Source organism: Fusarium redolens (assembly GCF_020744475.1).
Source record: "Fusarium redolens strain MPI-CAGE-AT-0023 chromosome Unknown BKA55scaffold_6, whole genome shotgun sequence".
In the NCBI taxonomy this organism is placed as follows: domain Eukaryota; kingdom Fungi; phylum Ascomycota; class Sordariomycetes; order Hypocreales; family Nectriaceae; genus Fusarium; species Fusarium redolens.
This window is the reverse complement of record NW_025763669.1, coordinates 2,562,247-2,576,082: the sequence shown is the minus strand read 5'-3', so window position 1 is coordinate 2,576,082 and position 13,836 is coordinate 2,562,247. Positions and strand designations below refer to the sequence as shown.

General features: G+C 49.5%; 5 protein-coding genes across 5 annotated transcripts; 4 read left to right on the top strand and 1 right to left on the bottom strand.

Moving 5' to 3' along the window:
* Positions 1-659: 659 nt before the first annotated feature.
* On the top strand, positions 660-1,733 carry BKA55DRAFT_688910 (anion-transporting ATPase-like domain-containing protein; the record flags this gene model as incomplete). Its single annotated transcript, XM_046199280.1, has 2 exons — positions 660-1,049; positions 1,098-1,733. 2 exons carry the CDS (start codon positions 660-662, stop codon positions 1,731-1,733), a joined length of 1,026 nt encoding a protein of 341 aa, XP_046051490.1.
* A 541-nt stretch (positions 1,734-2,274) lies between these two features.
* Positions 2,275-4,241, bottom strand: BKA55DRAFT_688909 (DWNN domain-containing protein; the record flags this gene model as incomplete). Its single annotated transcript, XM_046199279.1, has 3 exons — positions 2,275-3,679; positions 3,730-4,018; positions 4,070-4,241. 3 exons carry the CDS (start codon positions 4,239-4,241, stop codon positions 2,275-2,277), a joined length of 1,866 nt encoding a protein of 621 aa, XP_046051489.1.
* A 909-nt stretch (positions 4,242-5,150) lies between these two features.
* On the top strand, positions 5,151-7,268 carry BKA55DRAFT_565493 (uncharacterized protein). The gene is made up of 2 exons (XM_046192539.1): positions 5,151-6,745; positions 6,801-7,268. Exons 1-2 carry the CDS (start codon positions 5,316-5,318, stop codon positions 6,979-6,981), a joined length of 1,611 nt encoding a protein of 536 aa, XP_046051488.1. The 5' UTR covers positions 5,151-5,315; the 3' UTR covers positions 6,982-7,268.
* Positions 7,269-7,784: 516 nt separating this feature from the next.
* BKA55DRAFT_538284 (yippee zinc-binding/DNA-binding /Mis18, centromere assembly-domain-containing protein) lies at positions 7,785-8,516 on the top strand (the record flags this gene model as incomplete). Its single annotated transcript, XM_046190020.1, has 1 exon — positions 7,785-8,516. The coding sequence occupies one exon, from the start codon at positions 7,785-7,787 to the stop codon at positions 8,514-8,516; it is 732 nt and encodes a 243-aa protein (XP_046051487.1).
* A 1,723-nt stretch (positions 8,517-10,239) lies between these two features.
* BKA55DRAFT_538283 (trehalase-domain-containing protein) lies at positions 10,240-12,621 on the top strand (the record flags this gene model as incomplete). Its single annotated transcript, XM_046190019.1, has 4 exons — positions 10,240-10,368; positions 10,423-10,486; positions 10,543-12,412; positions 12,468-12,621. The coding sequence occupies 4 exons, from the start codon at positions 10,240-10,242 to the stop codon at positions 12,619-12,621; spliced, it is 2,217 nt and encodes a 738-aa protein (XP_046051486.1).
* Between the last annotated feature and the right edge of the window lie 1,215 nt (positions 12,622-13,836).

The window sequence follows — 13,836 nt, the reverse complement described above, 5'->3', positions numbered from 1 at the left end:
TTCTACAGATAAGCAATTCTTAGGACTTGATAGCTGATAGTAATGATAGATAATATGGTGAATTATAAAAGGACTAGATTCAAGAATGAGCCTTTGCGCGTAGCTCCGCACGCTTCACGCCGTTCACCGGTACATTAAGTCCTATCGCAGGGACGGAGCCGGCCCCTACAAGGGAACACCATCGTGCAATTAGTCAAGCCGCATGCAATAGGACCTCAGCTCTTGTTAACAGTGAAATAGTCCCAATCAGGTGCTATACAATAAAGGTAGTATCATACCTTGACAGCTCATTCAAGTCAACTGTCTTTACGTCCTACGGTTGCTACCCTGCACAAGCTGTGGCGAGTTTGGGAGGAGTCATGTGGCGCATGCTGACAGAATAAAGGAGTCATGACTCACACATAGGGACGAAGTTACTGACTGGTGGTTATGTCTGCCACTACCCCTCCAAGTCAACGGTCAACATTGCCAACTCCGCCATCCAAGAGCTTCTAGAACATACAGGACTCAAATCCTGATTCTACCCCAGACAATCTACCTCTACTCTAGCCTACCACCAGCAGGTAAGGTACCTAGGTAAACGGTCCCTCATCGCTTATTTCCTCAACCCCAACTTAACTTGTACTCTTTTCGCAGCCTCATCGCCTACTCCGCCCAAAATGTCCACCGCAGTCATTTCCGCCGAGGACGCCCTTGAGCCCTCTCTGCAGTCTCTCCTGGACCAGCGAAGCCTTCGTTGGATCTTTGTCGGTGGAAAGGGTGGTGTCGGCAAGACCACAACTTCCTGCTCCCTCGCGATTCAGCTTGCCAAGGTCCGACGCTCTGTCCTTCTCATCTCGACCGATCCCGCCCACAACCTTTCAGATGCCTTCTCTCAGAAGTTTGGCAAAGAGGCCCGCCTTGTCAATGGGTTCGACAACCTGAGTGCAATGGAGATCGACCCGAATGGTAGTATTCAGGACATGTTAGCAGGCCAGGGTGAGGCTGATGATGTCAATGCTGCGGCTGGTGGTCCTCTAGGCGGCATGATGCAGGACCTGGCATTCGCAGTAGGTTGAAGCCAAATATTTGTCATGTTTCTGAGCTAACATCCCCAGATCCCTGGTATCGACGAGGCCATGTCCTTTGCCGAAGTCCTCAAGCAAGTTAAGTCCCTCTCATACGAGACCATTGTCTTCGACACAGCCCCGACAGGTCACACGCTGCGCTTCCTCCAGTTTCCCACCGTTCTCGAGAAGGCCCTCGCAAAGGTATCTCAGCTATCGTCACAGTACGGTCCTCTCCTCAACGGCTTCCTTGGCTCCGGAGGCCAGCTACCCAATGGACAGAACCTCAACGATATGATTCAGAAACTTGAGTCCTTGCGCGAGACCATTGGCGAGGTCAACACTCAGTTCCAGGACGCCGAACTCACTACATTTGTCTGTGTGTGCATTGCAGAGTTCTTGAGTCTCTACGAAACAGAGCGTATGATTCAGGAGCTTGCCGGTTACGGCATCGATACCCACTCCATCGTCGTCAACCAGTTGCTCTTCCCCAAGAAGGCCAGCGATTGCGATCAGTGCAACGCCCGTCGCAAGATGCAGCGCAAGTATCTTGACCAGTATGAAGAACTTTATGCTGAGGACTTTAATGTCGTTAAGATGCCCCTCCTTGTTGAGGAGGTACGAGGAAAGGAGAAGCTTGAGAAGTTTAGCGAAATGCTTGTTACGCCCTATGTTCCCCCTGAGTAAGGCTGGTCTTAAGAGCAGGAGATAGAATAAGATTTGGAACAAGGTAGAACAGATATTAGATAGTGTCGCATATAAGGGAGCACCGGGGGCGTGGAGTTGTGAAAGAATTGTTTGACGGCTTACGATAATACACGCCAGAGTTGAGATGCACACACATTCAATCACAAAAAAAGAAATACCCAACGATTTTTTAGTCAACATTCATTTGTTTGTTTATTCATTGTTTGACCTTGGCTTGTTTCAAGGCCTTGCTCAGTAATGCACCGTTCCCCCAACCCTTGGCCATACGTAGACATGAAAACCTGCCATAAGGAATCCTCCAAGACCATACCCCAACGCCGGTCAGTTCAGCCTGACAGTAAGTATGCTGAAAAATCAAGCAAATCATGAGCCTTGAGTCCCAATCCAAAGTGCGACAACCTGAAAAAGTATGTGGCCACACCTATATACATGATGTAACTTCAGTGGCAACCAGTATTGCGATAAAAGAGACAAGGAAAGGAGAAGCAATCGCTAGAAAGAAGCATAGTCGAATCGATGTTCAGAGCTCTCGGTAGTCGCTTGGTCGCACTCTTCGCTGTTTGTTCTGGTGTCGATGAGGGTTGACTGGCTTACGAAAGTAGGCGTCTTCGTCCGCACCAGCACCCTGTCCAAAGTTGCCGTTCTGAAAGCCGTTCATTCCTCCATTCATGTTACCCATGCCATTCATTCCGTTCATGCCGTTCATGCCCATGTCCCAACCAGGCATGCCACCGAATCCGCCATTCATGCCAGGGAACCCAGGCATTCCCATCATGTTAGGCATTCCCATCATATTCATATTTGGCATGCCCATATTCATATTACCCATGTTTGGCATACCCATCATGTTGGGCATCATGGGCATTCCATTGAACATCATATTATTCATGCCCATGTTCATGCCCGTCCCATTCATGCCCATGCCGTTCATCATATTCTGCTGGTTCTGCTGGTTCTGCTGGTTCTGCATGGCCTTGGGGCCCTTGGGAATCCTCGGGTTGTCAAGAATATCATCTGCGGGCCGTTTCTTGGAGTTGGTATCTGTCGTTCTGGGCATATCTAGTTGTTTGTTCGTATCTTGAGACGCGGATACAAGGTTCTTAGGACCCGCGGGAGGGGAATTGACAGTTGCAATTTGAGACACCGGCGACTTTGGCTTTTCATTGACGGGCGAGTCCTTAGACTTGTCACTTGGTTCATTCTCAGCCTTTTGCTCCAGATTGTCGATAGTCTCTTCTTTTGACTTCTCCTGCTTCTCGCCATCTGACTTGGCATCTTCCAAAGTCTTAGGCGACGGGGGCGGAGGAGTTTTGGCCGTTTCTTTTTCCTTCAAATACTCTTGAATCTTCTTAGAAGTTTCTTCATCTGGCTGAAGGTCATCAATCAATACGCCTTCTGACTGGCAGGCAGGGCAGACGAAGTCGCTTTCGATGAGAGCATTAGTTATGCAATCATTACAAAAGGTCTTCTGACAGCATGGAGTCTTCATTGGCTCTATGAACATCTTCTTGTCAATCGAACACTCCAAGCCCTGTTCCTGAATCTCCTTGTTCTCAGCTAGCGGTGCGTTAGCCGTAGATGAAGACTTGGCTTTGGCCTGGAACTGCTCCCACGAAGCCTTGTCGGGCTCAGCAATAACAAAATCCCCCTCGGCATTGACCATGATACCTGACGGACGCTTGGATTCATCACCCTCAGTTTGCGCAAGGACAACAGACTTGTCTACCTTTTGCAGGAATGAACGTGGGATACCCGTGGTTCGTTTGACACGCGGGCGGTTGTCAAATTCAGGGTCATCATTAGTAGGACATAGTTGGATCCAATGACCTTTGTTACCACATCGGTAGCAGATGTACCCGTTCGGGGGGTCATGGTCGGGGACATTTGCCGGTCTCTTCGCACCAGCTTTGAACACGGGTGTTTGGCTGGCGAAATGTTAGCTTCGTGTAACATTGCATGGACTTCTGAAACTTACTGAGACATTTCCTCTTGTTGAGCAGACCATTGTTCGGTTTGTGCTGCAAACATGGCAGCCATTTTCTCCTCTTCAGTCATAGCATTGTTCATCTGGCTGATGGCATCGGAGCTGGGTTTGGATGAGGAGGCCTTCGCTGCTTGTTCCTTGCGGCCAGCGTTCTTGGCTGTCACCGGCATTTTCCCAGACACATAACGAGCTGCACGACCTGCGCCTGGCTTAAGAGCAGGCTGGCGTCGCGCAATGACTGTCGTTGACCTTGGAATAATAGTCGTGTCATCATCGTATTCTAGTAAGACATTAGCAGTGTTATCGCTTACGGTTGATTATGGTAACTCACCTTCGCTGTTATCATCGGTATAAATATGCAAGTCAAAATCGGTACCATCGCCTAGGCCACTCTTTGTGATAATCTCACGCTTCAGCTCAAATACTGAGATACCGGTGCCATCAAACTCGACTCTAGTAGGCTCCTTTTGAGATTTGAACTTGAAAAAGACGGAGGATGTCATTTTGGCTGATATGTGCTGGGTGTTTCCTACAGGAACAGATGAAGCACAGTACAAGTGGTAGCAAAAAGTTTGTTGAGATTCAAATATCGCAAGTCGATAAAAATCCCAAAGTCAGGTCGGGGCCGGTCGCACAAGGCACTATGTAAGTATTGATTGTTTGATTGTTCTTGCGTTTGCAAACAATGAAAGTCTTTGTTTTCTTCTCTGTTGGTTTTCTTTCTCGCACTGCCGTGCTCTTTCAACTCAAGGTGAATGGAAATAATCAATTTTGATTGTACTTTGAGGGAACAATAGTGGCAATAGGGTCAAAAAAAGAAATGGGTGCAACGAATAAGGAGTACAGCTGGCCAAAACAAGCCAGAAGAGAGACAACCCTGAAACTCCACCTCACTTTCCAGTCACCACGTTTGTTAAAACCAATGAACCAGCGACCTTGATGTTAGCCAGGCGTCCCAAGATCACGCCCTTGAAGAGCAGACCAGCAATACGTTATACGCGAGGATCTTGAGCGAAAGGGGGTAGCGGATTGTCGGCGGTCGCGTGAGAACAAGCGGATCGTGCTGAGGGGCTGCGTATCGTGGGTCGCGCGAAGAAAAAAAAAAAAGAAAAGCAACTATGAAAGCACCGAGATACGGGCAAGACGATAGAGCGCAATCGAGAGACTGCGTTGATGTCGTACTTCGCTATATCGATGGCGAGGAAGAACGTCGACGATGGATGGATGAGTGATAGGGAGAGTGGGGAGAGGAAGACTCTTCGACAACAGGGTCAGGATGGTAAGCGGCAACCTGCCCCCTTCAGCACCTGACTAATCATGAGGATGTTATGCTGAGCGCATTTAGGTTAATCCGGATGACTCCACTATAATGTGCCTAAGCAGAAGTTCTTGCCACAACTTCGAACCGAACTCTCTGCGTTATAACTGACTAATCATCTCGCACCTGTTTTACCATTGGTTGCCGTAACTAACCGGTCCCTCTGTTGGAGATTCCATTTGCACTGGAGTGCCTGTCAAAAGTGCCCCGCCATCATTGCCCGCTTGATAGAGCAGGTCCTAGCAAGTCTGCCCGTGTAATGCCCCGCACCGTCCGCCTCAATAGGGCAGCTGTTTGCTGTACTCAAGTGGTAACAGCACCACCCAAAAGGCCCTTTATCTCATTGCGAGTACCCGTCCCGCAAACTTTTCCTCAGAAACTCTGCCTTTCTTCTCGTACCTATCTCACAGACTCTATTCGTGCCCACCAAGCAAAGAAGATGGCCCCCCAGCTCGACGGTTTCTTTAAGCAAGTCGATAGCTCGGCTGACCACTTCATCGAGCGCCTGCGCAAGGCTGTCGCCATTCCCTCTATCTCAGCTGAGGATGCCCGTCGCCCTGATGTCGTTCGCATGGGAGAGTGGCTTGGCGAGGAGTTGAAAGCTCTTGGAGCCTCTGTAGAGCTTCGACCTCTTGGGAAGCAGCCTCATAAGGAGTACCTCGACTTGCCCCCCGTTGTCCTTGCACGATACGGAAGCGACAAGAACAAGCGCACTATTCTCGTCTATGGGCATTACGACGTCCAGCCCGCGGAAAAGAGCGATGGGTGGGCTACTGAGCCATTTGACCTGACTGTCGACGAAAAGGGTCGCATGTTTGGCCGTGGATCTACGGATGACAAGGGTCCTGTTCTAGGCTGGTTGAATGCTATCGAGGCTCACCAAAAGGCTGGAGTTGAATTCCCTGTCAACCTGCTGATGTGCTTTGAGGGTATGGAGGAATATGGTTCTGAAGGCCTAGATGACCTCATCAAGGAAGAGGCCAAGAAGTACTTTGCTGATGCCGAGGCTGTCTGCATATCTGATAACTACTGGCTCGGTACCGAGAAGCCATGCTTAACTTACGGTCTTCGTGGCTGCAACTACTACTCAGTTGAAATCTCCGGCCCTGGCGCCGATCTTCACAGTGGTGTCTTTGGCGGCACCGCTCAGGAGCCCATGACTGACCTCGTTAGAGTCCTGGGATCTTTGGTCAACACTGGCGGCGAAATCCAGATACCCGGTATTAAGGAGCAGGTTGCGCCTGTCACTGCGGATGAGGAGGGTCTCTATGACGGAATTTCCTTCACTATGGACAATATCCATGAGTCTCTGGGTAGCAAGACCACCATCTTCGATGATAAGAAGCGTACTCTGATGGGTCGCTGGAGATACCCATCTCTGTCTATCCATGGTGTTGAGGGTGCTTTCTCTGCTCCTGGAGCTAAGACTGTTATTCCTGCCAAGGTTATCGGAAAGTTCTCTATCCGAACTGTTCCCGACATGGACATTGACAAGACCAACGAGGCTGTGTACAAGTATGTTGAAGAGCAGTTTGCCAAGCTTGGTAGCAAGAACACCCTCAAGGTGTATGCTCAGCATACCGGCAAGTGGTGGGTTGCATCACCAAAACACTGGAACTTCTCGGCTGCAGCCAAAGCTGTCGAACGTGTGTGGGGTGTCGAGCCCGATTATACTCGCGAAGGTGGAAGGCAAGTTACTCTGACCCCCAAATGTCTGGTGTTTTACCGCTAACATAGTTATCAGCATCCCTGTTACCCTGACATTTGAGGAGGCCACAGGCAAGAATGTTCTTTTGCTCCCCATGGGTAGCTCGACAGACGGTGCTCACTCTATCAACGAGAAGCTTGACAAGCGCAACTACATTGAGGGTATTAAGTTGCTCGGCGCTTATCTACACTATGTTGCTGAGGAGCCTCAGTCTTAACTTGTCCATACTAATATAAGATATGTAACGTACCATCATATGAGAATCGAGACTATGGATTCCCTTACGAGGTATACCATTGATAGTGACACCAAATATTGCACTGCAGTCTTATGAGAACCAGTTCATTCCATCAACTGTCCGGGCCTCGTAGAACCGATAGCTTGCGTACAGCTGTCATCATCTGCATGTTGATCTCATGATAACCAAACTGACCCATGAGGCCAGTAAACATAAATATACGTACCCTACCAGCTTGCTTGGCATGGAAGCTCCCAGGTCTGGTTGGAGGGACCCTCTTTTTCGCCCTGCATTGTCCCGCCCGCCCCAACCGCCGCCCACGGAGACTTGTTTTTGCCCCTCTTTCATCACTGGTTGTGAGTCTGGTGATCGCTGCCCGGCTGAGTCGGGGAGAGTGACCAAATAAATGACTGACGACCTACCTATTCGCATTGGTATCAATTTTCTCTCCTCCCTAGACTATCTTTGAAACTCCCATCTGAAAATATCGCCGCTCGTAAACTCGGTCACGATACCGCAGTGCCATTCGCCATTGTCTTTTCCAACGTTTCGTCTCGAATGCCATCTTCGACGAAGCGAAGCCAAAACTTCCCAGGTCTCATCTGGAAGCACTTTACGCCACTTGTCCAGCTCTTGGCGCCTTCAGTGGAACTGCTCTCCACACCATATCGGTCCCCTAGCCTTCGATAGAAAGTTCCAAAAAGTCGAGAGGGCATTTCCATCTTTTCCAGGACGCCAAACTCAGTAAACCCAAAAGAGACGTCAATCTTTCCATTGCCGAGATGGTTCGCGAGAGTGGCATCTCGGCTACCAAGCCAGTCTTTCCTACTTTCTTGCTGCCCAGCATAAAGCTTCCTTTCTCCCGGCGCCACTCGGTCTCCTCGAGTTCAGCAGAATCTGCCGCATCATCAGCAGTGACAACACCAGCGAGCTCGCCCCCGAACGAAGGAATTTTAGCAAAAGCACCCAGAGGTCGATTGTCTCGTACATCTCCGAATACGCTTCGTTGCTCGACATGCTCTGTCGATGTCGCTTTTGCTTCTCAGATCATATCTAAAGGCTTCACCGGCCGGTACGGTCGTGCGTTTCTTGTGGCTCCGCCTGCGCCTCCTGCGGCCCAGACATTGAGCAACATCCGAGTTGGTAAGAGTGAGAATCGCCAGCTTGTGACAGGATGGCATGTTGTTGCAGACATCAACTGCGGGTCATGTTCAACAAAACTTGGCTGGAAGTATGTGGACGCTAAAGAACAAGGCCAGAAGTACAAAGTAGGAAAGTTCATCCTCGAGATGGAACGAGTGATCACGTACCGGAGTTGGGAGGATGCAATTGATGAGGATGCTGCAGAGACTGCCACGCCAGGCAAGGACGGCGAGGAAGAGGATATTGAGTTTGATTCTGATGACGATGATGAATGCGAAGATATATTTGCAGGGACTTGGGACCCTGAGGTCGTAGAAGAGAGGCGAAGGAGAATGGTGTCACGTCGAAGCCAGGCCGAGAGCGACGAGTAGTCATCGTTGCTGCGGTATTGTCTCGAAATCATGAACTGGGCTTGAGTTATGCATTGGACAGGCGTCAAGGGATGAATATTGGGTTGCGACAGCGGGATAGGACAAATACCCTGAAGAGAAGGATGGGCAGAAACACAGGAGCCTCAACCCATGAAGTGGTCGACTTCTCCCAGTATTTTAGAGATTGTTTTGAATCGAGGTTGCGTTTCATTTGATAAGAGAAATGACTGTCATGGTGGCGTGTAAGGCTTTTGTAGACCTGACGTCGAGACCGCCGTGTGACTGTGAGATTTGTTATGATGATGCTGGGGTAACCGACATGCCTCACCGTCAAACAGCAAATACTTTTGAAGTTTCGTATACGTCTTTATCCTTGAAAGATTCAAAGAGGGGCTTTGGCATAATCTAATGCAGTGTGCTTTTGAAGGCGGCCAGACGATGCATGCTGTAGTTTGCTAGGCGATCATGGGATAGACATAGGCATAAAGTCATATGGACAATTTAGGAAGGATATTCAAACTACCTAAGCAGAGAACAAGAGAAAGTCCTATGGGTTCCGGGCCACTGGCTCTTTACTTTTGTAGGTAGTTGATAGCAAGATCTATAGAGTTCAGCTTGACCTCAACCCCAGCATCACCTCGTCCATGTCCCGTAATTGATTCAGATACACAGCCCCACATAACAGGGGGGAAAGCTTCCGAGATATCGGCAATCGTTTGACCAAAAGGATTGTGTGATAGAGACGTTAAAGCTTAAGAGGAAGAGGCTGAAGGTTATTCGGGGGACGTTAATTGAGCAAGCAACTATTGAATGTACAGTCGGGTGGTTTTGCAGAGAGCCTCGGTCACTACTGGTATAAGTCAACGGCAACGCGTGGGGCTTGTCCCTGTTAGTGGAGCACCCCTGTTGTGCGATATCATCACAGTGGGAAGTGGACAACCACACGATAAAAAAAGCACCCAATGGAGGGGGTGAGGGGCAGGAATTTCTAAACTGAGACGAGCCGCAAACCAAGGGACCGTTCTGCCGCTGCACCTTCAGGCACCTCACGTCAGGTACAGCCATAATTATTTGCATCTCTCACCGAGTAATTCTGCATCGATCTCGCGTTCAATTGCTTGAGGTGTGCTACCCCCACGCTCCTTCTCACCGCTCTATTATTCCTTATTGCCCTTTTCTTTTCTCCCACGGCAAGGCCAGAGAGGCTCGGTGAGCGATATCGGCGTAAACCTTTGATCATAGTTGCTGTTTTGTCGTTGTTGTTCATCTCCACTGTCTCCCATTTCTCGCCCGCCAAAACAGAGTGGGAGGCTAAGAGAACCACTTCGTCAGTTGTCACTGTCGTCACCCCAGGACCACAGGCTCCATTCCTCCACCCAAGCTGTCTCTGTCTCCGCCACTTTTCTTCCTCTCTCCTCTCCACTTCTACCTTGTTCTCGTCTCCTCTCTCTTATAGCGGCCCCCATATTCTGCCGTCATACTCGTTCTCATCCCTACAAATCCTTTACAACCTTACCTTCCATTGTTCTTATACTTCTTCGTGGCCTGTCCTACATTGCGTCCCTGGTCTATCTCATTCACCCTCCTTCTATCCCACTATCACCAGTCGACGTAATTGGACATAGTCACAACTTCAGCAGCTCATCTAACTACTCAGCCTAACTTAGCTCTATCATCATAACCCCGCTTTGTCTTCTGACGATAAGTTGGTAACTCAACCACCATGGCCGCGCCCTCTGGTCACCAACCTCGCGGTTCTGATGACTTGGGCGTCTTCGACGATGCCAAAAGCTACTATACTGAGGAACGACACATGAACCGCGCGGGACCTCGAACTCGCACCTACTCCCAGGTGAGTCTCTGCCCACTTTCATATTATGACGTAGACTCACTGTTCGGCCATTAGAACAGTTTGATGCACCGTTTTGAACGAGTCAATCTCCGAGAGCCTTTTCGCCGCGGCAGCCATGGTTAGAAACATCAATTCCACGTAGTCGAATATTTCTGCTGACTCTTCGTTTGATAGATGAGAATTCCCAACAGAACCGCCGCTTCCTGATTCAAGTCGATTCAACATTGGAGAGTCTTTCATTGCAAGAGGACACTGATGGAGATATGCAAATTACGATCGAGGATAACGGTCCCAAAGTTATTTCTCTGCGTACCGCTGCTTCGGCTGGCCATAACCGCTTCGACGTCCGCGGGACTTACATGTTGAGTAACCTCCTGCAGGAGTTGACCTTGGCAAAAGAGTACGGACGGAAACAGATTGTTCTAGATGAAGCTCGTCTCAACGAGAATCCTGTCGATCGCCTGTCCCGTATGATTCGTGATCATTTCTGGGAGAACTTGACTCGACGGATTGATGCATCGACCGTGGATATCGCCGCTCGAGATCCCAAGGATTGGACAGATGATCCTCGCCCTCGCATTTATATCCCGTATCGATGTCCCAGACAATACGAGTTCTACAAGAGAGTTGCTGAAGAGAGACCAGAAATGCGCCTGGATGTTCAGATGCTACCCGAGAAGATCACCCCTGATCTGGTTCGCGACATGAATGATGCACCTGGTCTTCTGGCTGTGGATGTTCAAGAAGTTCCAGAACCAGAACACCCTTCAGGATGGACTCTCAAGGGCATGCCTTTCGTTGTTCCAGGTGGCCGTTTCAACGAGCTTTATGGCTGGGATAGTTATATGGCATCTCTAGGTCTTCTCATCAACGATCGAGTCGACCTGGCCAAGTCGATGGTCATTAATTTCTGCTTCTGTATTGAGCACTATGGCAAGATACTGAACGCCACTCGATCCTACTACCTTTGTCGGTCACAGCCTCCTTTCTTGACTGACATGGCCCTTCGTGTTTATGAAAAGATCAAGCACGAGCCAGATGCCAAGGAATTCCTCCGACGATCTATTCTAGCCGCTATCAAGGAGTACCATAGTGTCTGGATGTCAGAGCCTCGACTAGACCCCAATACAGGTCTCTCGAGATACCGACCCGAAGGTCGTGGAGTGCCTCCGGAGACGGAGGCCACTCATTTCGTGCATATTCTTGACCCCTATATCAAGAAGCACAAGATGACATTTGAACAATTCGTTCGAGCATACAACTATGGCGAAGTTGAGGAGCCCGAGCTCGACGAATACTTCATGCACGACCGTGCCGTGAGAGAATCGGGTCATGACACATCCTACCGTCTTGAGGGTGTTTGCGCAAACCTGGCGACCATTGATCTCAACTCTCTCCTATTTAAATATGAGACTGATATTGCACGAACTATTCGCAGCGTTTTCAATGACAGGCTTACGATGCCTGAGGAGTTTTGTGCTGGTACGCCGTACCAGCCTGGTGAGGTTTTGTCGTCAGCTGCTTGGGACCGACGAGCCAAGCGGCGCAAGCTTACAGTGGATAAGCTGATGTGGGATGAGAAGGAGGGCATGTTCTTTGATTATGACACCGCGAAGCGTGAACGCTGCACGTATGAATCTTGCACAACTCTCTGGGCTCTCTGGGCAGGCATTGCCACTCCCAAGCAAGCGGCTGAGATGGTTCGCAAAGCTCTCCCCAAGTTCGAGGCGTACGGTGGCCTAGTATCAGGAACAGAGGAATCGCGTGGAGCGGTTGGCCTCGAACGGCCTAACAGACAATGGGATTATCCCTACGGCTGGCCTCCACAGCAAATGCTGGCCTGGACTGGTTTGATTCGTTATAGCTTCACGGAGGAGGCAGAGCGAATTGCCTACAAGTGGCTCTTTATGGTCACTAAGGCCTTTGTCGACTTCCACGGTGTAGTGGTTGAGAAGTACGATGTGACCCGACCAGTCGATCCTCACCGAGTAGATGCGGAATATGGCAACCAGGGCCTCGGTTTCCGGGGCGTCAACAAGGAAGGGTACGTTGAACATCCCCTCACTAATCTCAGATACGGTTCACTGACGTTGGTGTAGATTCGCATGGGTCAACGCCAGTTACATTTACGGACTTCAAATCATCAACGCGCACATGCGCAGGGCCCTGGGAGCATTGACACCATACCAGACATTGATCAGGGCGATTGAGAAGAATGAAGAGAAGACGCTGGCTGGTCTGCTTGTTCCATAGGGTAATGCTTTTGTAGACCAGGAAGCTCGTGGCAAAAGGAAAACGGTGTAGCTATCGATATCCATAGGATACCTTAAGAATGTTACATTACCTGTCTGCGTTGCTGGTTCGTGGGATCTTTGAAGACCGTTGATAAGAGAGCAATCCATTTGGGCACCGAAACGTGACAAAACGACAAGAAAGTCTTTTTTTTGTTCCTCGACGTTGTATGATAAAATGGATGAATAATCTAGAACACAATAATTGCAGACGACCCAACGCAAAAATATAGCAAATAGATAACTGACAAGGTCGGAAAAAGGATAAAGCCGTTGACCTCGGGTAGTTGCCGAAAGGGTTGATGGGGCATGTGAGGTGTCAGAGGTGCTGTGTTCCATGATGAGTCTCGGCAGGAAAATGACCGAGGTAGGGTGATTATTCTAAGCTTTGGGGCGGCAATCCGAGATAGACTAGAGTGGCGGTGGATATTGAAATCCATCAATATGAACTTGAGGGGGTCGTCATGAGGACATTGATTGCCGAGCTAAGTGATTGATTCAATGGAGGACGGGCACGGCTTCACATGCCAGAAACCTCCGCTGCTCCGGAGCTGGAGGCGGGCCTAGGATTCGGCTAAGTTCCGTCATTCCGGGGCCAGGCGGGTACCGGTTGACGGAGGAAGGCCGAGAAGTTACATTACAACTTTCACGCGTCAGAACTGGTTTTTCAATAGGAGAGTATACATTACTTGTTCCAGAGGATAGCTCATATTAATTTTTCTTCTCTTGCTCTTTCTCGTGCTGAAGGCATTCTTCTCTATAGCTAGGTACCTTACAGAACATACGTCAGGATGGACTAACGGAGGAAGGGGTTGATTATGGTTATACTGCAAAATGCTGTCATTTGAAACTTGGCGAATAAGGTTTAGGGAAATAATGGGCAGACTCCCAGGTGAGCCAAGGTGAGGAACAACTTCCCCAGATTTTATTGGGGGTGAATTCTTCTGCAAGGATCAGGCTAGAGGCCAAGTCCCGCGTCTTAAATTTGGAGCGCCATGTGTCGAACTACCAGGTCAGTTGTTGGCGACGATACGTACAAGCTAGGTTTCCTAATTAAAGATATAAACTGCATGCTTGCAAAGGAGACAGCAAGTGAACTGTACGGCATTCGGCGTTCGGCCTCCCTGGTTAGGATCCCGGAGGCTGAATATCGAGCCTTTGAGCCGAAGATATACGC

Coding starts and splice junctions, on each gene's coding strand:
- BKA55DRAFT_565493 (XM_046192539.1), top strand. CDS start 5,316: ATGCCCCGCACCGTCCGCCTCAATAGGGCAGCTGTTTGCTGTACTCAA. Junction 6,746..6,800: donor TATACTCGCGAAGGTGGAAG/GCAAGTTACTCT, acceptor CATAGTTATCAG/CATCCCTGTTACCCTGACAT.